Source organism: Alexandromys fortis, unplaced genomic scaffold (assembly GCF_014885135.2).
Source record: "Alexandromys fortis isolate MF-2015 unplaced genomic scaffold, M_Fortis_MF-2015_v1.1 scaffold_38, whole genome shotgun sequence".
Taxonomy (NCBI): domain Eukaryota; kingdom Metazoa; phylum Chordata; class Mammalia; order Rodentia; family Cricetidae; genus Alexandromys; species Alexandromys fortis.
The window spans coordinates 12,525,923-12,549,736 of record NW_026067916.1 but is presented as its reverse complement, the minus strand read 5'-3'; the positions used below and the strand labels follow the sequence as shown (position 1 = coordinate 12,549,736).

At 45.4% G+C, this 23,814-nt stretch overlaps 1 protein-coding gene across 2 annotated transcripts in view; it reads left to right on the top strand.

Moving 5' to 3' along the window:
- Positions 1-6,276: 6,276 nt before the first annotated feature.
- Slc26a5 (solute carrier family 26 member 5) overlaps positions 6,277-23,814 on the top strand; it is a 34,492-nt gene continuing 16,954 nt past the window's right edge. Inside the window, exons 1-7 of one of the 2 annotated variants that reach the window (XM_050139871.1) lie at positions 6,277-6,428; positions 7,266-7,405; positions 13,671-13,781; positions 15,176-15,342; positions 16,506-16,670; positions 19,582-19,734; positions 21,681-21,767. In XM_050139871.1, the coding sequence (XP_049995828.1) occupies positions 6,277-6,428; positions 7,266-7,405; positions 13,671-13,781; positions 15,176-15,342; positions 16,506-16,670; positions 19,582-19,734; positions 21,681-21,767 (975 nt within the window). Of the gene's footprint in view, positions 6,429-7,265; positions 7,406-12,933; positions 13,198-13,670; positions 13,782-15,175; positions 15,343-16,505; positions 16,671-19,581; positions 19,735-21,680; positions 21,768-23,814 lie in introns of those variants that run through there. The other variant, XM_050139870.1, reaches the window with a different exon arrangement.

Genomic DNA, 23,814 nt, shown 5'->3' with positions numbered 1-23,814 from the left:
CAAAAGCAGAACAAAGCACAGTCCAGACAGTCCGTCAGTATCTAACCACAACACTGCTCCTGTGCCGGAGCAAGCAGGTTCTTCTCCTGTCTGGAGGTGCCCTCGTCTGGCCACCGCCAGCCCACATCTTAGTAGATAATGTTCTTTCTCGTGGGCAAAATGCTCTTTCCCACGTGCTTAACCAGAACTTTCTCACAGTTCTCAAGGATGCAGGCAGAGCAGGTGAAGGGCTTTTAAGTCAGAGTTGACTCCAGATGGAAACTGAGTCACATGTGGGTTCCCACACTTCTCCGTAGCAGAATGATTCTGACCAGGAGTCGCCACTGTGACTGGAGAAGACAAAGCAGGCTGTGGTGTAGGTAAAAGGCAAGAGTCTGTAGCTTCAGAATGGAACCTGCACTCTGCCTCCTACGCCCTCTAAGATCTGGTCCTTCTCACTTGTCCTTTTTTTCTGTAACCTCTCAAGCACGGTTTCTGCCAGCGTCTTCCGTAGACAGCCCCTCACAATGCTCACCTTCACTGCATTGGATGGTGACCACACCTATCCCTCTGCATTTTATGCTAATAAAGAATCCCTTGGAGTCCAATCTTTTCGGAGGTTTTTCTTGAGCCTGGCTTCTAATTTGGCTTAAACCGCTTTTCTTTATAAACAATAAATCATGACAAGTGGGAATACATGCCCATAATTAATATAACTTAAATCAAGCATCGTCATAATCAATCTAATACAGACTCAATGAGGCAGCCAGGGTAAGAACATGGTCTCTGAAGCGAGACAAAGCTAATTCAATCCCAGCTGTCATGATTCCACCAGCGCCTCCAGCCCTTCGTCTGATTGTGTGGACAAGTCTTACCTACACGAATGCTATGCTTCTTCGCCTGAAGTTTCATCACAGCGGATAACTTTGTCTTAGTTAGAGCTTCGGTTGCTGTGAAGATCCATCACGATCAAGGCAACTGTTGTAAGGGAAAAGATTTAATTGAGACGTACAGTTCAATCCATTATCGTCATGGCAGGGGGCATGCAGGCAGACAGGGAGCTGGAGAAGGGGCAGAGAGTTCTTCTACATCTTGATCCGCAGGCAGCAGAAGGAGTCTGTGTCACACTGGCCAGACTTGAGCTTACAAAATCTCAAAGCCGGCCTCCATGGTGACACGCTTCCTCCGAAAAGGTCACACCTCTTAATAGTGCCATTCCCAATAGGCCAAGCATTCAAACACATGAGTTTATGGGGGCCATACCTATTCAAACCACCACAGACTGACTGGTTTTTGCTATTGCGATTCATAAGTGAACACAGACTGTCCGTATTGCTTTAAATCCCTCTGTTTAATGGGCTCATAAAATATGACTTATAATTAGTATCAATACTGCTTAAATATATATCCCCATTTGTAATAGCAAAATAGTGAAAGAAGCCTAAACAAATATTGGTAAGGAAGTGATTAATTATTGTAAATTTACAAAAAGGTATCAAATATCCATTAAAATCTATACTTACTAAACTGTTTACTGATGTAGCAAAATGGCTTTAGTACAGTGTTAAAAATAAAAATCAAAACTGTTGAAATGGCCTCTCAGTCATGTATATACACCACATGTAGGTATATTGTGCATGTATGTACATTTATAATATATACTTAATATGTGTAATTTATGGATGAGGCATAAGTTTCCAACTTTTTACAATGGGCATAATAACAAAGGAGACACATTTTATACATCAAAAACTCAGTTTCCCTTCCTGAACCTTGGCATTTCCTCATTTCCTCACCAATAGTCTCCTGGTCCCATCCCCCAACCTTCCTGTCTTTCCTGTGTTCTCCATCACTCTCCATGAGCCGACCTACCTGGAAGAAGTGCTCAACGGGAGCAGATTGCAGCAGGCACCGGACAACCTGTGTCCTGAGGCAATGAATGAGAACTTACTGGTCTCCAAGTACAGCCAGCTTCTCTGTTACAGCCTAATATGTAAACAGAAATGCAATAGATTTCATTTAAATGCACACATAAATCAGTTAAAAAAATAACTAGGAAATTAAAAGGTTGATGTATAGAGCTATTCAGTGGCACAAGCCTAGAGTACCAGCTGTGTGGCAGACCAAGGAAGGAGGATTTCTTGAGCCCAAGAGTTCAAGACTACCCAAGGCAACATAGTAAGTCTCCACCTAAAATACAGATTCATTTTCTACTGAGATAACAAGTGCTATTCTAAGCCCTTTGAGTTTTATATCTAGCGTCACTGCAGCATTGTAGGGATAACTTAAGCACATCATGGAATATATTGCACAGTGCACGCTCTGCAGCTGTTTTCTTGTATTAGTCAAAGGGAACACAGTGTCTGCTGCACATAGTATCACATTGCACAGTCACAATGTTACAAAATAGATCTAATTAAATGTTCTTGTCACACTATAGCAAAGAAGGTGAGAGAAAGCCCTTTGATGCGTGTCTGATGTTGATTGTGGGAAGGTTTTCACAGGCATATAGGTATCCCTAAATTCAAGATTTTTAGCTATACACAGTCCTTATACATCAACCATACCTTAATGATTTAACAGTAGGATGTAAAGATGGAGAACGAGACCTGCAGAAGCAAGTTATTTGCATGTGGATTCAACAAGCATTGTTGAGCTTGAGAACCAGATACCAACAAACCAACTGAGTGGCTTCTGCTCTAGTTCCTGCTGTCTGTTGTGATAAACTCTGCACCCCAAAGCAATTTGAGGGGACAGGGCTAACTTCAGTTTAAAGTTGACAGTCCATTGTCAAGAAAAGTCAACACAGGAGCTGAAAGCAGGAACCTGGAGGTGGAAACTGAGGCAGGAATTAAAGCAGAGAGCAGGGAGGAATGCTGCTTATTGGCTTGCTCCCAAGACTATATTCAGCAACCTTTTTCATATAGCCCAGCCCATTTACATCTATTAGTAATCAAGAAAATGCCCGACAGATGGGTCCGTGAATCACTTTGATGGAGACAGTTCTTTGGTTGAGGGTTCCTGGGTATGTCAAGTTGACAAGCAAGATTAGCCACCTCATATTGTCCTACTATGAAGCTCAGTCTATTTTGCCCACATAGTTCTCACTCTGTGAACTTTAAAAAGTAGCAAAGTCCAGGGCTTGGGGAGATGTCATTGGCAAAGTGCTTGCCACATAGGCAGTACCTATATAAAAAGCCAGGCATTGCTCCTGTAATCCTAGTGCCTGGAGGCCAGTGACAAGCGGATGCCCAGGGCTCAGTGGCCGCCCAGACTAGCCTAACTGGTGAAGTCCAGAGCCCAGTAAGAGTCCAAGATGGACAGTTCATCAGAGACAAGACTCGGTCTGAGTCGGTGGTTTTCTATCTTGCCTGGCTGCACAGTAGAACAGTTCTACTCTCCATCACTAGCTGATTCCTAGAACAATTAAATCAGGTTCAGTGGCAATGGAGTCAGGTATCAAGTATAGATAAAACTGTCCAAATGACTCCAACACACAGCCAGGGCCAAGCCCCAGGACCCAATATGGAAATGGCAGGTTTAGAAGTGTGTTCACTACTAACACGTCTTCTTACTGTATTTGAAATTCCCCAACACTGATTTCCATTAGTTTTATCAATCATGTTATCTTATACAATATTATATTGATTATATTGTATGATAAACTATAAGACATCCATTTAAAAATAATCTCATGTGGCTTTAAGTTTCATTATTATGTAAAAGTCTAAAATTGTTCCTAATAGATTCTCCCCACCCCACCCCCGACACACACACCATAATAAGTTTCTCTGCTTATGCAGTAAGCCAGATAAAGTCAAACTGAAAAAGTATAACAAAAACATTGAGCAATGCAACTCCTGGGCGGGTTCACTGATTTCAGAGATCAAGGCCAGAGAACTTGTACATCCAGGCTAAGTAAGGGAGGTTTTATAGGTTGCAGGAGAGGTGCCATGATGTGTCTGCCACAGTCTGGGTTTGTGCCCAGGTCAAAGGCTGGGCAGTTAAGTAGGGACTTGGGCGCCTGGCAACTTCAGGAGTGGAAGCTGCAAAAGCTGCAGAACTGGGCTTCTGGACACCTCTCCTTTGTTTGGAGACTCTTTGAGCAGGAGTGGTTTGGGGAGGGGAGAGAGAGGCAGAGACAGAGACAGAGAGAGAGAGAGAGACAGAGAGAGGGAGGGGTTTTCTGGACCATGCAGGATAAGCCAGAAGCTCCAATTGAACAGTGATCATTACAGATTCTGTAGAAAAAAAATCCTCCTTTTCTGGAGTACCCGTTCCTATGTCGGCTCCTTTGTGCTGCTATAACAAAACATACCTCGGCTGGCAAGTGGCATGAGACGAGGCAAATTCCTCCCATCAAAGGACATGGGATCCCATCTAAGAGGGCAGAGTCTTCAGAGTCCTGTAACAGGCACACATCCTTGTGCTCTTGAGTGAGCAATTGCATTTCAACACGAGCCTCGAAAGCAACAGAAATGTTCAAACTGCAGCATTTTCCTGTCTCTCTTGCCGAAATCACGTATCAACCTTCCATCTTGTTCTAGGCTGTTGGAAATTCTGTCTCCTTGAATGTGTTTGTCTTTGTTTGATGTTTTAAACACACCCCTTTACTGGATGGGATTGCCATTTCATAAAACCTAAAGCCTGACTTCTCACCATGACGGGGCTATGTTGACCGAAATTACCAAGCCACAATCCCAAAGCTGTCCACAGGTGACCGTGTACTTATTTAACCCCAACTTAACTTACCTGGGGAACACGGGGTTTGGTTGTTGTGTACCTAACTTTCTGTAACAGTGTGTATGATCTAAGAGTAAAAACAAGTCCTAAAACTCAGATAACACGCACCAGGGAGAGAGTCTGAGTAGGGAAATCTCCCACAGGCTCGTCTGTGGAATCCGTGATCCCCACTGGAGGCTGGGAAGTGGAACCTGGCTGGAAGAAGTAGGTCCCTGGGGCATGCCTTTGACGATCTAAAGGGCTAAGATTCTCTTTCCCCACACCATACCACTCTTTATTTTCTTCCTGGCTCCTGTAAAGTGAGCTGCTCTGTCTCCCCATACTCTTCTGCTAAAATGGGCTGAACCCATAAACTTAACAAACAATTCCTCCTTAAGCTGTTGGAAGTCTGGCTGACACAGCCTTACTACCAAGTCACTCTTTCTCGGAGCCTAAAACACTGCAGATGTTGTTTGTTTAAAAACTGGGCTAGCCTTTTCCAGTTTTAAAAACTTGGGCTAGCCTTTTCCCATTTTAGTCTCCTTTTTCTCCACCCTGGTCTTTGTGGTTACTGTTTTGTCATTGGTTATAAATGGTTTTATGCTTTTTAAAAGGTGAGATCTTTCATCGCAGCTCAGGCTAGACTTGAATTTTCAATTTTCCTGCCACAGCTGCTCAGGTCCTGCATTCTTTTCTCTCTTATTATGTATACATGCCCGTTTGTGTCTCATTTCTTATTAAAAATTAAGTCCTCGAGATTTATTGGTAATGATGTGTCTACAGTTACTTCATTTCTTTTAGCTATTATGTCTTGTTCTATTTATGCGTATGTGTATTTTTATTACATGCAAGTATGTATTTGCATTTCTCCAATTACTATTGTAGTTCTCCTATGAGTATTTTTGTATATGCCACCATATGTACATCGTGTTGGGTTTTCATTCTGGAAATATTTATTTTACTTATTTTTTCAGTATGTATCAAGGGAAAAGTAATCAAGCCACTACACCATTCCCAATATAGCCAACTTTAAAACAATACCATAGAGCACTCATGCTTCTAACTAGGGACTACTGTGAATGTCACCAAGGACTTCCTCCGTGGGGATACAAGCCTCAGTCCTGAACAGCAAGTATTAGTGAAAAACAGACTTAAGAAGACAGTATAATACCTTCCCAAGGTGTGTGGTCAGAGTAGGAGCCAATCTTACCATCTTTACTGTTGGTTTGACCTGCCGTTGGTCAGAGTCCATCTGGCTTCCACTTCTGCTAACACAGAGCTGGAAGCAGCAGGCTGCAGGACGGGCACCAAGTTTAACACGAGTGCTTGTTGAACTTCTACACACTCCCTATTTATTGTTCTGAGGGGAACAATTTGTTTTTGTTCACAATATCTGTGAATGCCTACTCTACACAACCTCATGGGAAGAATGCTGGGGGTTCTGAGGAGTCCTCAGGACCTAGAACACCCTAAGAAGAGATGGTTTTCACCACATAAAACGGGTTTTGTTTTCTCCCTTAGTGACTGACCCTCCAGAAATGTTTGTCTCCCACTGCCGGTGAAGAACCGCAGACCATGGATCATGCTGAGGAAAATGAAATCCCCGTGGCAGCTCAGAGGTACTACGTGGAGAGGCCAATCTTTAGTCACCCCGTGCTCCAGGAGAGGCTTCATGTGAAGGACAAGGTCTCCGATTCCATCGGGGACAAGCTGAAACAGGCCTTCACGTACGTCTAACCCGTTTCCTCTTCCGTAGCCTTCGGCTCGGAGAATTCAAGGTCCCATGTGTAAAGATCCTTTGGCGAGTTGGAGGGGAAATGGGCGGTGAACACTTGCAGTCTAACGAGCTACGCTGGGTGATTCAGGTGGTATCAGCCTTTGGCTTGGTCCTGTGAACTCCGTGCGTGGTACCGCGAGACTTGGTTTCATTCTGTTGCTATGATGAAAAATGAAAAGCAACATAGGGAGGAAGGATTTCTTTATCTCACAGCTCTATCATTGCAGGCAGGCAAGATAGGAACCTAAAGCCACAGCCAAGAGCAGAGCGGGGGAAAGTATACAGGTGGACGCTTGATAGCTCTGTGCTCCCTTATACTATTCAGGACCCCTCTCCTTGGTAAATGACACAGTAGACAAGGTCATACCACAATTAACAACCAAGACAATTTCCCACAGACAACCCGTATTGTCTAGACCAATTTGATCGAGACAATTCCTCATCACAGCTCTCTTCCCAATGGTTCTAAGTTGTGTTGGTATAATTAACTAACCGACACACTATGTTTAATGGTTTTTTACTCCTCCTTACATCCATGTAAAGGTTTACATTCCTGTTCTCAAATTCTCCACAAAGCTCTAAACCATCTGCCTCTCCCGTTGTTCCCAGGGCTGGTTCGGGCTCTCTGTCTTGGTTCCCATGCGGGTTCCCCACCCTGTTCAGTAGCATCTTAATCACTGTGGTTTGCTCCTTATCACCCATAAGCTGAAGAAGAGAGAACACCCCAGTGTGGGTTCTACAGGGATGTCCCTCGCTTACAACTTTGTTTGTGTCTTTGTCTCTTTAGATGCACTCCTAAGAAAATAAGAAACATCATTTACATGTTTTTGCCCATCACTAAGTGGTTGCCAGCGTATAAATTCAAGGAGTATGTGTTGGGGGACTTGGTCTCAGGCATAAGCACAGGAGTGCTTCAGCTTCCCCAAGGTTAGTACAATGCATTGCTCTCTCTCTCTCTCTCTCTCTCTCTCTCTCTCTCTCTCTCTCTCTCTCTCTGTGTGTGTGTGTGTGTGTGTGTGTGCTGCTGTCTCTCTCTGCTCTTTCTCTCTGTGTCACTGTCTCTCTGTTTCTGTCTGTCTGTCTGTCTCTCTCTCTCTCTCTGGTGTGTTGTGTGTCTTCCGCTGTTTGTTTCCCCTCATATAATTGTTTAACCTGTGACCATCAGAGTTGCAGGTTCATGGGTTTTTATCATATTGCTCCAGTAACTTTTACCTTTCTAAGCAATCTTTTCAGAAACTGAAGAAGCCTTGGGATCATTCACAGTGGAAAGGGGTGTTCCCGATCTGAGGATCAGTCAGTTGCTTAGGCAACAATTTGCTGTACTTGTGATAAATTTCTTGTTTCTAGGCCCATGACATAACTAAAAGGGATTATGATGCGCTGGATTTTCTTGACAACTCTGTGTTATTAAAAGAACATTAGAAAATATCAATCTGTGAGCCAGGTATTGTGGAACATGCCCTTAATCCTAACTCATATGGAATATTGTCATTTCAAGGTCAAGTTGATCCAAATAGTAAGTTTTGGGACAGCCAGGGCTACACAGAGAAACGCTGTCTCAAAAAAAAATTATATTAACCCTACACAATCTGATTCCTGTACTCCTAAAGCGCTAACTAACTCTCCAAACAGGGACTAAGACAAGAAACAAATAAAGGTATATACACATGATTAAATTATAAACATCATAAAGGAAAACAGAGGATCCTAAGACATTATTGGGGAGTTAGTTTAGGTAAAGAAATTATGAAAAGTTCTTTGGAAAAGTGGGTTCAGTATGCATTGGTGCAGGAAACTGCGATTAAACTTAGTGGCTCACACAAAATAAAGGAAGCCATCAATGTGCGAGGGGCTGCTGTAAAGAAGGACTAAAAAAAGAGGGAAGAACTGAGAAGGTAAGAAGGGCAAAAATGATCAAAATTTAGTATAGATATGTTATAAAATTGTAATAAAAATCAAAAAAATTAGAGTCCACGTGAGCTGAGACCGCTGGCAGGTGAAAGCAAGAGGAAAGGCATTTCCAACAGGAGGGGCAGCGTGACTGAGGTGTGCTCAGGAAAAGAGATGGGCAAAGTAAAAGTGCAAAGAGTAAGACAGTGCACCAGGGGTGTAGACAGGAAGACAGTGCACCAGGGGTGTAGACAGCAGTAGGCTGGGGTCAGAGGATTACATGTTCATAACCTCCCTAGGCTACAGAGAAGTTTCAAGTCAGCCTGAGAAACTGGGCTAGTTCCTGTCTCAAAATAAAAAGTAAAAATGAGCTGGGGTAGATGGAGCCCAGCAAGGTCCTAGGTTCAGTCCCAGTAGAGAGAGGAGAAAGGGCAGAGAGAAAGAGCAGCTCAGAAGGAAGCAGAGCTGGCAAGATGGTTGGTGGAGAAAGACACTAAGTGCAGTGGCCTGGTGACCAACTCAGTCCCAGAATACACGTAAGGGTGAAGGGAGACCTGATGTGATACAATTGTTCTCTGGACTGCATGTGTGCAGCATGGCACAAATCATCATACACACACACACACATACACACACATGCACACACATACACATCCACCCACACGTACACACATACACACATATACACACACATACACATCCACCCACACGTACACACATACACACATACACACACATACACACATATACCCACACACACATACACACATACACATACACACATATACACACATACACATCCACCCACACGTACACACATACACACACACACACACATACACACACACACACACACACACACACACACACACACACACACACACACATATGCACACATACACATCCACCCACAACTCAGTCCCAGAATACACGTAAGGGTGAAGGGAGACCTGATGTGATACAATTGTTCTCTGGACTGCATGTGTGCAGCATGGCACAAATCATCNGTGAAGGGAGACCTGATGTGATACAATTGTTCTCTGGACTGCATGTGTGCAGCATGGCACAAATCATCATACACACACACACACATACACACACATACACACACATACACATCCACCCACACGTACACACATACACACACATACACACATACACACACATACACACATACACACATATACCCACACACACATACACACATATGCACACATACACATCCACCCACATGTACACACATACACACATACACACACATACACACATACACACATACACACACATACACACATACACCCACACACATACACACACATGCCACAAACACACGTGCACTTATATAATAAAATACAAATATCTTATGAAAACAAAGAGGCAACTCACGAGAAGCAGAAACCACAGGCAGGGTAACTCTTCAAGGAAACAGAAAGGAATTACACTGCACCTATGAAATAATCATGGGTTGCTGTTATTGATAAGCAGCAAAGAATCAGACAGAGCTCGCCGAAACCAAACCCGAACTGGTTCCCAGAGTAACATTCAGGGAAGGGTGAGAAACTCAAGTAGAGGAAATCTTCGGGAAACAAATAAACAGATGATGATGAAAAGAAAACAGCAGCAATGATCTGTCTCCGTGCGCTGTTGTTCATCTGGCCAGGCTTCCAGGAGGAATTCTGTAAGGAATCAGACTAAATGGAAAACAATTAGACAAGACACAGGTGCAAAGCCGTGTGAACGAAACGTAGTGGCAATGAAACAGGCACAATGTTACAATGGTATCAGGAGAAGCTGAAATACTCGAAAGTAGGAAATACTCGAAAGTAGGCGATTTCTACTCCAAATGGTTAAATGAGGAATTGAATAGCACAGCAGACAACTGGAATTGCCTCCCCCACCCTGCAGAGGCGTTTCCAACATTTGCTGTGGCGACTGCCATGTGTTGTAGGGTACCAGCAGTTTCCTGACCTCCGATCCCAGTGGCCAATAACACCACCATCATGATAATAATGTCTCTAGAGTGTGCCAGATGTCATCTGGGGGGCACAAAATTGTCTGCTGAGAAGCCCTGGTTTAGGAGTTTGGGGGCAGAGGGCTGCCGTTCCCCAGCAGAGCCTTGGAATGCTACTTGGATCCCTGAAGGGTGCATGTGCTTTTCTTGTCTAGAATCACTTCTTTAAGGGTGATATTGGAGTGACTGCACCATTGCATATGTAGCAGGCACGTTTTCTAACTCATTTGCTGTCTTACTTCGGAGCCTTAAAATGCAGTAGATACATTTTCCAGGTGTCCCGGAAATTTTGCTGAGATCTCAAAGCTGAGGACACAAGGCTTGTCAGCTACACATTGCAGGGATGCCAAAACTGCAGAGCGTGAATGACCCCACCCCCCACCCCCAAAAAACTCTTCCTTCCATGCCCCACTCCAACAGAATGCAAGGGCAGCAGAGACTGATACACAGGAATAAGAATTTTCTAGAAAGAAGTGACACCTTTATGCATTTCCTTTCCACTTAAAACAAGTAGTCAGGGTTCAAGAGAACAATTCGGAGAATAGATCATGTTCCCTGGAGTTTGTAGAGACTACCACCTAACTTTTTAGTGAAAAATAGCCTAACAGCTCTACAAAACAGACTCTTAAAAAAGAGAAAGAAAGAGGCCTCAAGCAAATCCCCAAGGGGTGCATCTAGCAGCCTTATCCATAGTGGCCAGACTTTGGGAGCAAGAGGTCTTTGCGTAGGTAATACGTTAAAAAACAAAAACAAAAAAAAGCTATGGCACATCCAGAAGATGGACCGCTACTCACTAGCGTTCTGGGTTGGGAATTGAGCTCAGCTGTAGAACACTTGCCTAGCAAATGCAAAGCCATGGCTTTGGTCATCCGCGCGCGAGAGAGGGGGTGGAGAAGAGGAGGAAGGAGAGGAGAGGAGAGGAGAGGAGGGGGAGGGGGAGGGGGAGAGAAGAGAAGAGAAGAATAAATGACCTCTCCAACCCATGCAAAGACCTGGAAAGAACACTGAACGAATACCTATTTGCAAGTAACAGATGTGAATCTGAAAAGGCTGTGGTTGCCAATCATGTGACATTCTGAAAAAGGCAATCTTGGGAGACAGCAGAAAGATCCGTTGTGAATGAAGATTTCTGAGGAGTAAGGGATGAGAAAGTAGAGAGGATTGGGAGCCAAGGAGAACTATTCAGTATCTATAACGGTGGGTGGGTGACATCACACACGTTTGCAGAGGACACACAACATCAGAGTGAGGCCACGCATAAACTCTGGGGGATAATGATGTCTCAGTGCAGGCTCATCCTTCACAGCAACCTTCCGCTGAAAGGTGAGAGCCCTGATAGTGGGGGAAGCATGTGGGGGAACAGATAGAATGTGAGACCTCTCTGTACCACTTAGTCAGTCTACTGGGAGCCTTAAACTGCTCTGAAAAAATGTCTGCTTTTAAAAACGAGGGTGATGTAAACTCTCTGAGACTGACGTAAGCTGTCTAGGGTGGAATGAGAAGAGGGACCCTGTTGTGTGGCGCCATCCTCTGGCCCAACTGCAGCCACCTTCGGGAGTCCAGCTAGTCCCAAGCGCCAAGGACCGTCACGGCTGGGCTTGCTCACTGTTGATGTTCCTCTCGGAAGGAGGGGCAGGCAGGGCCATAAGCCCCTCACCTGTCATCCAGCTGCCCTTCCCACCCAGCTGTGTGCAGTCCTGCTCTAACTGCACTTGACTCCAGAGTCCCTGAAAGAGGCTAGAGAAGCGTTCTCAATCTGTGGATGGTTGTCGATCGCCTTGGGTGGGTCACTTAGTCTAGGGGTTGTAACCCACCCTGCAATCAGTTACTCCAGGGTCACGGAGGGGTGCTATCTGGGAGATAAATGGGCTAGGAAAGAAGGAGGAGGCCATGCTAAGTTTGTCAAAGCCTCCGTTTATTAGGGTCAGGGTTGCTTCTTATATAGCCCCTGGATGAGGGCTTGGGGGGCAGGGCACGGGATCTCGCCATGTGGTCCAGGTCACGTAGGCCACGAGGTTAGGTGATGATTCTTTGGCCAGGAATTTGTGAGTTGACACACCTAGTTCCCTGGATAGCTGGAATGTGAGGCGGGTTCCGGTAACAGATAACTGCTAATTGGGTGTGAGGCAGGTTCTGTCAATAGAACGATTCTTAACATAATTATGGGTGTGGGGTTCTCTGCAGACTCCCCAGGGTGATGGTTCCTGTAATGATTTTAGGAGGAAATGGCTCCTGACAGATGGTGACCCCTTCAGGGGTTGTGTACCAGAAATCCTGCACATCAGATATTTTCATTACAATTCATAACAGTAACAAAATTACCCTTACAAAGTAGCGATGAAATAATTCTATGGCTGGGGGTCACTACAACATGAGGAACTGTATTAAAGGGTCATGATATTAGGAAGGTTGAGGACCACTGGGCTAGAAGATGAGACGGGAAAGGATGAGGGAAAAGGATTCCATCTACAGAGCCCTGGGAAAGCATGACGTCATCCCTGCTGGGAGCAGAACGTCCAGTGTGGCTGCCTTAAGGTCATCCATGCTCCAGCCGGGAGCCTGTCGCTCATTCCTCTGTGAGCTTATTGCTTTCTCTGAGTGGCTTTGGTAGAATCGTACCTGTCTTTGCTGCTGGGACCTGAGGAGGAAGTAGATATTATTTCATGTCTCCCCACAAGGGAAGGAATTTTGGCAGCACACCCTGCACTGTTAAAGACTCTCAGAATAAAATCCCAAGTGTTCTGGTTGGAAAACTGCAAACCTGGAAGTGAACCAGGCTTGGCTTACTTGGAAGATACCTGTCCAGGAAGACTGCAGAGTGAGCATTTGGCAACAGAGGAGCCCGGGAGAGGTTAGCTTCGGAGGAGGGACAAGTAATGGTGCATAGGGGTCGGGTGGAGGGGCATGGAGAGGCCAGGAAATGGCACCGTGGGGGAGGGGGAGGATGCTCAGCTTGCTTGCTCCTTCTAAATCAGTCCAGGACTTAACCCCAGGGAATGGTGCAGGCCACATTCAGAATGGTTTCCTACCTCAGTTAACCTCGTCCATACAATCCCTCCCAGACCAGTCAGGAGGTTTCCCTGCAGCGACTCTAGACCCTGTCAAGTTTACAGTCAGGATGAGCCAACATACTGCAGCCTGGACTGTGTTCATGGTGTTAGGGCAGAAGAAAGGCATTTGCTTCGATTAAGACAGGTATCACGTGTTCATCAGAGACCAAGAGGTTAGTTAAAAGGAATACACCCTGCTATTGGCTAACCATGACCCCTTCTGTGCCTTCTGTTTCTGCAGGCTTGGCCTTCGCAATGCTGGCAGCGGTACCTCCGGTGTTTGGCCTGTACTCTTCATTTTATCCTGTTATCATGTACTGTTTCTTCGGGACCTCCAGACACATATCTATAGGTAAAGACTTAGGCTTTGCAATATGCTTGTTATTATTGCTTAATTCAACTTTTGTGACTGCGTACCCATTAATTGCTTTAACAATGCGACTACACTCTTCTGAGGCAGTATGCCAGCAGGTTAAGCCCTCGCCTAGCCTGTGTGCAGCCCCGGACTTGTTCCCCAGCCGTGTGTGTGTTTCTGTGTTTCTTCTGTGTTTCTTCTGTGTTCCTTCTGTGTTTCTTCTTCTTCTTCTTCTTCTTCTTCTTCTTCTTCTTCTTCTTCTTCTTCTTCTTCTTCTCCTTCTCCTCCTCCTCCTCATCCTTCTTCTTCCCCCTCCTCCTTCTTTTTCTTCTTCTTCCTCCTCCTCCTCCTCCTCTTTCTTCTTCTTTCTCTTTTTCCTCTTCTTATTCCTCCTTCCACTTCTCCAAGATTTCTAAAATTAATAGCTTTCTTATAATCTTAGGTTAAATAAATGGTAACAATTATCTCAATCCCAAATGCATAATAAAGCTTAAGGCATGACTCTATCCAAACTCCTCTGCAAAGTATATGTGGCCTCTACCATGAAGGGGGGTTCTATAGCTAAGGGCCCAGGATATGGTGTGTTCTTGGTCATATAGATAACACCAGGCCTCATAGTACACATAACATTGTTGTGAGGAACTGCGGGCCCCTTCCCTGCCACCCCAGCTCCCGGCCGCCAGCTAGCTCTAGCTTATGCCCCGAAATAATTACACAGAAACTGTATTCTTTTAAACACTGCCTGGCCTATTAGTTCCAGCCTCTTATTGGCTAGCTCTTACATATAGATCTAACCCATTTCTAATATCCCTGTAACACCACGAGGTGTCTTACCAGGGAAGATCTTAACCTGCGTCTGTGTCTGGTAGGAGAATCATGGCAACTCACTGATTCAGCTTCTTTCTCTCAGCATCCTGTTCTGTTTACTCTACCCACCTAAGGGTTGGCCTATCAAGGGGCCTAGGCAGTTTCTTTATTAATAAGAAATCACTCCCACATCATAACATCTCCCCTAACTATTGAATGAGAAACGATTCTCAAGATAAAGGTCTCAAGGGGAAGAATGATTCAGGTGTGGCCTGTCCCTACAGATAGCACAAGGCACCAGAAGGTTCTGGGTGGAAAACAGGTGCAGGTGCACAGCCCTTCTGTTGAAGAGGCAAGTCTGTGTGTGTCACAACCCTGGTTTCCCTGGTGCTTCTCTGTGAGCACGAGGACATCAGAAGTCACTCAGGGTCCCTGCTTTCCGCTAAAATGATCCGGGCCGTTCTTTCGGCTAAAACTATGTTATAAGCCTCTGAACAGGGAGGGGGTCATTCCTGATCATGACATCGGGGCTACTGGATTAGCTTCCTGAGCTTCTGAACAGCTCATTCATGCTCCTGTTTCAGGCCCCTTTGCTGTTATTAGTCTGATGATTGGCGGTGTGGCCGTTCGGTTAGTACCAGACGATATGGTCATCCCGGGAGGAGTAAACGCCACCAATGGTACGGAAGCCAGAGATGCGTTAAGAGTGAAAGTCGCCATGTCCGTGACCTTACTTTCGGGAATCATTCAGGTGAGACTCCAGCTTGGGGAGATGGACTCGGGTTGGTTCTCTGAGCTGGTCTCACTACATGTGGGCAGAGGCAGACAAGGTGCTGGCAACAGCTGCCCACTGAGAATGACTAGCGGGTTTACCTTGAGTGTTCCAGATATCCCAAAAGCAAAACAAGTTTGATGGAGTGGGTGGTGGTCAGGGAAGAGCCACCCCTCATGAACTTGGAGGGGTTGGCAGGCGTGTGACCTGCATGAGTGAGCCCCCCATAAGCAGCGTGTAAGCCCCGCCGAAGGACTCGAGCTATCACAGATTAATGTTATTTTCTCTATAGCCAGTGTTCCATTAGCTACCACAGGTACGAGTGGCCTAGAAAGTGTTATGCCTGGGCTGGAGAGATGGCTCAGAGGGTAAGAACACTGGTTATTCTTCCAGAGGTCCTGAGTTCAATTCCCAGCAACCACATGGTGGCTCACAACCATCTGTAAAAAAATCTGGTGCCCTCTTCTGGCCTGCAGGCACACATGTAAAATAAATAAATAACTTTTTTTTAAAAAAGGAGAAAAAAAAAGTGTTATGCCTAAATTTCTGGTCCCCAAATAAATTCAAGGAGCCAGATTTCCGATGCAAATTAAATGAGAATATTTTAATATTCAAACTCAAGTTTGGACCAGCATCTTTCCAGCACCCCAGCATGGTGGGTGCACAAAGTGTGGCAGGGAGACCTGGGAGGGTGGAGCTTTTAAAAGGGAAAAGCGGTAATCAGGGGAGTTCACGTCCTGTCGCCTCGGGATTGGGTAAGAACGGCATAGGGTAAGGTAGTTTCTGAAACCGGTGGTCTGTTTTGGGGCGTGAAAACCTAACAGAATCATAAATAACTGACAAGGTATCTTCAAGGACAGGATGCCTCCCGGGAACGTCTGGACCTCTACATTTTATGGCCCTGCTCCCTAGCGCATTAATTGGCTATTTTCAGGGTGTCCTTTCAAGTTCCTGATATCGCCGCACATTTCCGAAGCTTAGATCTGCCCCCGCCCCCAGCTCATTAGATGGCCAAAGCCTCTTCTTTAAAAAGGAGTTAGCAAAGTCAGGTCCTCACAAGAGAGGCTCACACGTTGTCCGTCGATTGTCTTTTTCCTAACCCATTTTTGCCGTTTGTTTCTTTGTCATTTTAAAAACCGTAGTTTTGCCTAGGTGTCTGCAGGTTTGGGTTTGTGGCCATTTACCTCACGGAGCCTCTGGTGCGGGGGTTCACCACCGCGGCCGCGGTGCACGTGTTCACCTCCATGCTGAAATACCTGTTCGGGGTGAAAACGAAGCGGTACAGCGGGATCTTTTCGGTGGTGTATGTAAGTAGGCGATGCCCGACTCCCTCTGCTGGCTCTCCACCCCCAGCCCGGACTCCTCCCGTCTGCCTCCGTTTATCTTTACCTTCAACGCTCTGGGGGAAGGACGCGGTAGCTGCTTAAACCCTGAAACCCACGTTGTGGGTACGTAGTTCTCCCCGCCTCAGGAGTTTGTTAGTGCGCTGCTGGGAGCTGCACCCATCACTCTCATTCGCTGAGCAGTCAGCCCGGAAGACCACACGAGGGGAGTTTTAAATTCAGAATAGGAAGCTGGGTGGGGTGGCTCACGCCTTTAATCCTAGTCCTTCCGGGGCAGAAACAGGCTGAGCTCTGTGAGTTTGAGGCCAGCCTGGTCTACAGACTGAGTTAAGGTCAGCCTGGGACGCGTAGTGAGTTCTAGGTCATCCAAGGCTACATAGTGAGATCCTATCTCAAAAAAACAAGCAAAGAAAAGACATAATAGGAAAACATCTCTCATAAAGGCTGCTTATTCAAGCTGGCAAAAAAAATAAATAAATAAAGAGCTATAAATGGCTTAACTAACATAAGTAATCAGTTTAATATAATAAAACATGTATATGCTATGCACAATAAAGAAAGTAAAAATTGGTTACAAGTGCACAGTAAAAATAACTGATCACAGATCAAAGCTGATTATATGAAGTTGATAACAAATCCTAAAGATCCAGCATTTTTTTTTTACACCATTACAATATAGCTAGAAACCATTAACAGTATAGCTTCGCAAATACTGAATGGGCACGGGAGAGATGTCTCAGCTGTTAAGAGCGCTGGCTACTGCTGCGGGGTTGCCAGAGTTAACTCCTAGAACGCACATCAGGCAGCTTTGTACTCACCTGTGTCTCCAGCTGCAGGAGATCCAGCACCCCCTTCTGGCTTCACTGGTCACACACGCCAGCACACATACACACACACACACACACACACACACACACACAAAATACTTAAAAACAAAATAACTACTACAAAACTTACATGTTTAGAATCCATCAACAAAATCGAAACAAAGTAATTATAGCCAATTAACAGTGAAATACCACAAAGAACACTTTCGGCTCCTTGGCTGTAGCTTTTGCAGGTGTTTATATGCCAAGCCTTTACTAGACTGAAATGAGTGACAAGCTAGCCAGGTACAGCATGACCTTGAGGCTGACACTCCCGTGGGAAGACAGTCACTGTGAACCAGGTGAACCGTGACTGGGCAAACGTGCCTTACAAAATACGTTAAGCACCCTAAGAAGGGGAACAAGGTCTCTAAAGCTGAGTACAGACGCCTTTAGATTAGGGTTCTGGGAAGGCCATTTTGAAGAGGTGGCATTTAAATTTGAATCCTCATTTGATAATACTGGACTCAGACTGTAAGGCGATCCCACAAATTATTAATCTCTGTGATGGCTGGAAATAGACCTCCTACTCCTAGACTTCTCAGAATGATTTGTCACAGAGAAAATGCAGTCTGCACCTGCGTGGGTCCTCGGCTGTGCAGCCCAGGTGTGGCGGGCTCTCTGCTTTTTTGGGTTTCAGATGAAATAGTTATATTTGGGTATCCAGATCATAGCCGTAAGATGATTGGCTTTCTTCTCTCCTGGGCGTCTTTCTAAGCATCACTCTCCTGACCCCAAATCTTACCTGACTCTGTTGTCTTCTCATGACAATTGCTAAAGATTTCTACAACTTAGCTGTGTGTTGACTTTGGCAGTATTCTGTGGGGTTAATCCTGATTCATCTAACATTCACAACTCAGCACCGGGGAATTTCTCTGAATTTTCTATGAGCTACTTTCCGATATCAGCACATCAAAAGCACCATAAGCCTTGTGTAGGCCTGTCCTAACACTCCAGAGGAACTCGAGTTCAAGGTCAGCCTGGACTCCACAGTGAGATCCTGTCTCAAGCAAAACAAAACAACAACAAACCCCATAATGTTGTTGGATAAGAATTATGAGTATCGGGGGCTGGAGAGATGGCTCAGTGGTTAAGAACATTGCCTGCTCTTCCAGAGGTCCTGAGTTCAATTCCGGGCAACCACATGGTGGCTCACAACCGTCTGTAATGAGGTCTGGTGCCCTCTTCTGGCCTACAGACGTACACACAGACAGAATATTGTATGCATAATAAATAAATAAATATTTAAAAAAAAGAATTATGAGTATAAAGTTGTATGGTTACATTAAAGAAAATAAAATTCCTAATCTGTAGAAGATACAAAGAGTTGGATCCAGGGCTGGGAGCATATCAATTGCACCACTGAATATCAAATATCACATATCAAATATCTCCACCACTGAATTGTACACTAGCTGCCCCCACCCACCGCTGTCTGAAGTATAGCCTAAGCTGAATTTTTTTATGGACTTTTTTTTTTTTTTACTGTGGTAAAATACACTAGACAGGAGGCCTGGCTGAAGAGGAAGCTCAGCAGTGAAAGTACTTGCTGCCCTTACAGAAGGCACCTGTGGTGGCCACAATCGCCTGGAACTCCAGTTCCAGGGCACCTGACACCATCTCCTGACCTTCATGGACTCCTATGTGCATGATGTCAAACACATACACTCAGGCACACATGTAGACTTGCCAAAAATAGACAGATGTTTTTAAAACGCATAGCAGCACGTATCTCACGGTCCACACTCTTCCTAACTCTACAGTTCAGTGCAGTGAAGTGCACTCATTTTGCCAGGCAACTGGGGTCGCCTCCATTTCTAGAACCTCTCCAGCAGCCCAGACGGAAGGAAGCTTCCCTCTCATGAAGTTCTCTGGGCTCAGCATCTCCGTTCAGCTCTGCTAACCGCTATCACTCTTGTCTCTGTGAACTACACGTCTGGTGCCTCATGTGTGTTCATTTACCCAGGACCAGAGCTTTATGTAAACATCTGGCATTCACTGTGTTACAGAGTACCGTTGCTGTGTTGCAGAACGTTAAAAACCTCAACGTGTGTTCCCTAGGCGTCGGCCTGATGGTTTTTGGTTTGCTGTTGGGTGGCAAGGAGTTTAATGAGAGATTTAAAGAGAAATTGCCAGCACCCATTCCGCTAGAGTTTTTTGCTGTAAGTACATGCAAGGCGGCAGGCTGTTCAGCCCCTGCAATCGCATGCTTCTGTTCCTACAAGGGATTCTGAAGTGCAGGTGATAGAAGAACAGGGATCTGGAGGGTCCTCCCCCGATTCTGCAGAACAACTAACAAAATAGCAAAAATAAAAATGCATTAAAACATACACACAGGGGCTGGAGAGATGGCTCAGAGGTTAAGAGCACTGACTGCTCTTCCAGAGGTCCTGAGTTCAATTCCCAGCAACCACATGGTGGCTTGCAGCCATTTATAATGAGACCTGGTGCCCCCTTCTGGCTTACAGGCACACGTGGAAGGAATGCTATTCACATAATATAATAAATAAATAAATATTTAAAAAAAAAACATACACACAGGTGACTACGTGAAGACACAATACAAGTTTTAACGTTAGTTATCTCTGAGAGATGGGATTTGGAGGGATTTGCTTTGCTTAAGTTTTTTTCCATTATCTGTTCACTTTTTAAAGAGCAACACATTATGCTGAGTGGTGGTGGTGCACACCTTTAATGCCAGCACTCAAGAGGCAGAGGCAGGTGGATCTCTGTGAGATCAAGGCCAGCCTGGTTTTCAGAGGGAGTTCCAGGACAGCCATGGCTACACAGAGTCCTTATCTAGACAAACAAAAATAAAAATAATAATCACATATTACTTTAATAACCCATAATAACTTCAATAGCTTTATTTACTTTAATAAAATAGCTTCCATCTTCCACTTTGAAAAGATAAAATTTCCCCAGCTTTCTCTGTTTCTGATACTTTCCGTGCTGAGATACGCCACAGTCTCACGTAAGTCAAGTCTGACTATCTCACAACATATTCATGACTGAAAAGTTAGTAGTGTTTTGTCAAAACATGTACATATATTGAGGTAAACAATACTATGTTCTTCAGTGACCACAATTATTTATTCATGGATGTGGACACCACTCCCCCACCCCCAAGAAAACTGAAGCAAATAAACTTCTTACCTATGCATTTCACAGAGAAAAGGAAGAGGAAGAAAAAAAAAGCATTCTTCTGAAAAGTTTGAGGACAGGGGCTTCACAATTCCTTTTAAGCGTGACCTTTATCTTGTATTATAAATTTATTTTGAGTTTTGCCTTCTGTGATACACCTCTTTGTGTTAACAGGAAACCAATGGTTTAGCAATTAGTTACGGTCACATAAAACTGAGCCTCCAGGTACTTAAACCATCTTTGTTTTGTGAGCTGAAGTAGTCTAGGCATTCCTCCAGTGTGAGAGGCATAGCAGGCTGACGTTACTAGTGGTTATGCAGAGGCCGCTGCTGTGGGAACTGCCTGTCCCTAGAGCTGGTCTTTCTTCTCTCCTGGACAGCCCATTCCAGAAGTTCCTGGGAATGAAGCGAGCGGCCATTACACCTTTTGTCTCGTTCCTCTGCTCGGAGCATTGTGCTTTGTACCTCACATAAATCTAGGGTTGGGAGCTCCGCTCTGGGTGACAGACTGTATACTCTGAACCTGGAGAAAACTGTGTGCCACCATGGGAAGCTTCTGGCTATGCTGATACTGCTGTCCTAGAGACCGGGACAGCGGCGGGAGCGGCAGGATTCTAAAGCCAAATGTGGTTCCATGGTGACAGGCTGATATTACCAGCCTCACCACACACATGGTGTGTAGCCTACGCTCCTTCTACCTGCCCCAAACTCAAAGCCAACCCCAGTGATGGCCTCCTTCTGCCGCAGCTAACCAGACACCTCAGCTGGGAGCAGAGCAAAGAAAAGAAACTGATTCAGGCCTCAAGGGCCATAGGGTTCTTTGTGAGGTGAAGCCACTAAGAGGAGTTAGCTGGCAGCTGAAGACCCCCCCTCCTAACCCTGAGAAGTGAGAAGATTCCCTGATCAGCAGATGTGGTGTGTCAGTACTTGACTCTGAGGAGTGCCTGGTTTTGTGTCTATTGTAGGTGGTGATGGGAACTGGCATTTCTGCGGGGTTTAACTTGCAAGAGTCCTACAGTGTGGATGTCGTTGGGACACTTCCTCTAGGGTAAGAAAATAATTTAAGAAGAGTGATTGAATATTCAAGGGATCTACTATCTCTAACTCAGCATGAAAATATTCATCTTTTCTGCATATCAAATAGCTGGATGTCTTAAAGGCTTGAAGGTGTGTGTGTACATGTAGCAGCTGAATGTGAATCGCAGAATTTAGGAGACAGATATCTGTGAGTTCAAGGCCTTCCTGGTCTACGTAGCAGGTTCCAGGAAGCCAGAACTATATAGTGAGACCCTGTCTGGTGGGGAGGGAGGCAGAGTAGGAAAAAAAATAATTAAAGATTTTACTTTTAACCATTTTTAAAGATTTTATCTTTATGTACATGTACGTGCGTGTGTACACGTTCAGGAGGCCAGAAGAGGTCCTGGAGCTGATGTTACAGGAGACTGGGAGCCACTTGACCTGGGTTCTAGAAACCAGACTCTTAGCTCTGCAGCAGCATCGAGACTCTCAACCACCGAGCCATCTCTGCCCCGTTAACCTCTTTTAAACACGCAGTCCAGTAGTGTTGAGTATATTTACACTGTAAATGGGTCTCTGGGACCCTTTCACCTCACAAACCACCTAGTTCAGTCCTCACCGAAAGACCACACCTTCTTTCCCCGGCTTTTAGGCCCTGGTAACTCAATGCCTTTTTGCCGATGGATCATACAGTATTTGCCTTTCTGTGATTAGCACCTGACGCAGTGTCCTCAAGGTTTATTCAGAGGGGAGCACCGGACAGCACATCTTCTTCATCAAAGACGTGGACTGTGCCTCTCCATTCACCCGTCAATGGAGTTCATTTGTATTCACCATTTAGCTCTCGTGAATAGCTCTACTGTGGGCATAGAGAGGCAGATCAGTCTAGACACTGCTTCCAGTTCTATTGGGCTTACAGAATGCAGCAGTTAATCTCGGTTGCCAACAGAATGGGATTCATCCAAACGATGGGCCTTTAGGTATGGGGATTGTCTTGATTAGATTAACTGAGGTAGGAGGACCTGCCCACTGTTGGTGGCGCCATTCCCTGGGCTAAGAGCCTAAGAAAGTGGCCATGCACAAGTATTCAGAGAAGCATTTACACCAACTGAAAGAGAAAACTTACCACTTACCGGTTTGGGATGCTGTACCCAGCAATCGGTGAGCCAGAAAGGGAGCCTGTGGCAGGTCCCAGTGTGACTTAGACCCCTGAAGTGGGAAATGTGTAGGCATCAGTCATCCACACCAGGATTTATGTGACAGGAGCACCTCGGTGAGATGGGGCCAAGGTAAAGACCACATCACACAGCAGGTCTCATGCAAGAGATTTATTGGGGGAGAACAAAAGACTATCTCTGCATAGGGATGAGGGAGAGAGAGAGAGAGAGAGAGAGAGAGAGAGAGAGAGAGAGAGAGAGCAAGAGCCAGGGAACAGGAGCCAGACTTTGACGGCAGGGGGCCTTTCTAAAGGGGATCCAGCTGGGGCTGAGTGGCTGGCAGCAGGCTGGAGGAGCTCTTGATTTCTGACACTGAGGAGTGGGAATTTTCTTCTCTTTAAACCTTTCGTAAAATCTCTTCTTGAGTGACACAGGATTTTAAAAAGCAAAAAGTCGTGAATTCTAGCCTGAGCCTTTTGTTGTACATCCTTGGGCAGATGGCTTCTCCTCGTAAAGCCCCATGCTCTGCTGTGTGAGTGTGGCGGCCCACAATTGTTCCTGCCATTGCAGGAGATAACCCAGGGAGGCCAGGGTGAGAGCCTGTACGGCAGGCATCCAGGGCAGGCTAGCTATGCATTCCAGGGTTCATCCCAGGGGGCTTTCCCGTCCTAGTTTATATGCTGGTTACGTCTTTGCTTCCTCTATCTTGACCAATTCCACATTTCTAACGTGAATTATTCCATGTGTATTTGAAATAAAAGAGTAACCCACTAGCTCTGCCCAACTCTTCCTGTCCCTGGCCAATCCCCTCTGGCCATCTCTCCCCAGGCACCCCTAACTGTGTCTCTGTCTTTGTCCTGATGCTCTTCTCTCTCTCTCTCTCTCTCTCTCTCTCTCTCTCTCTCTCTCTCTCTCTCTCCCTCTC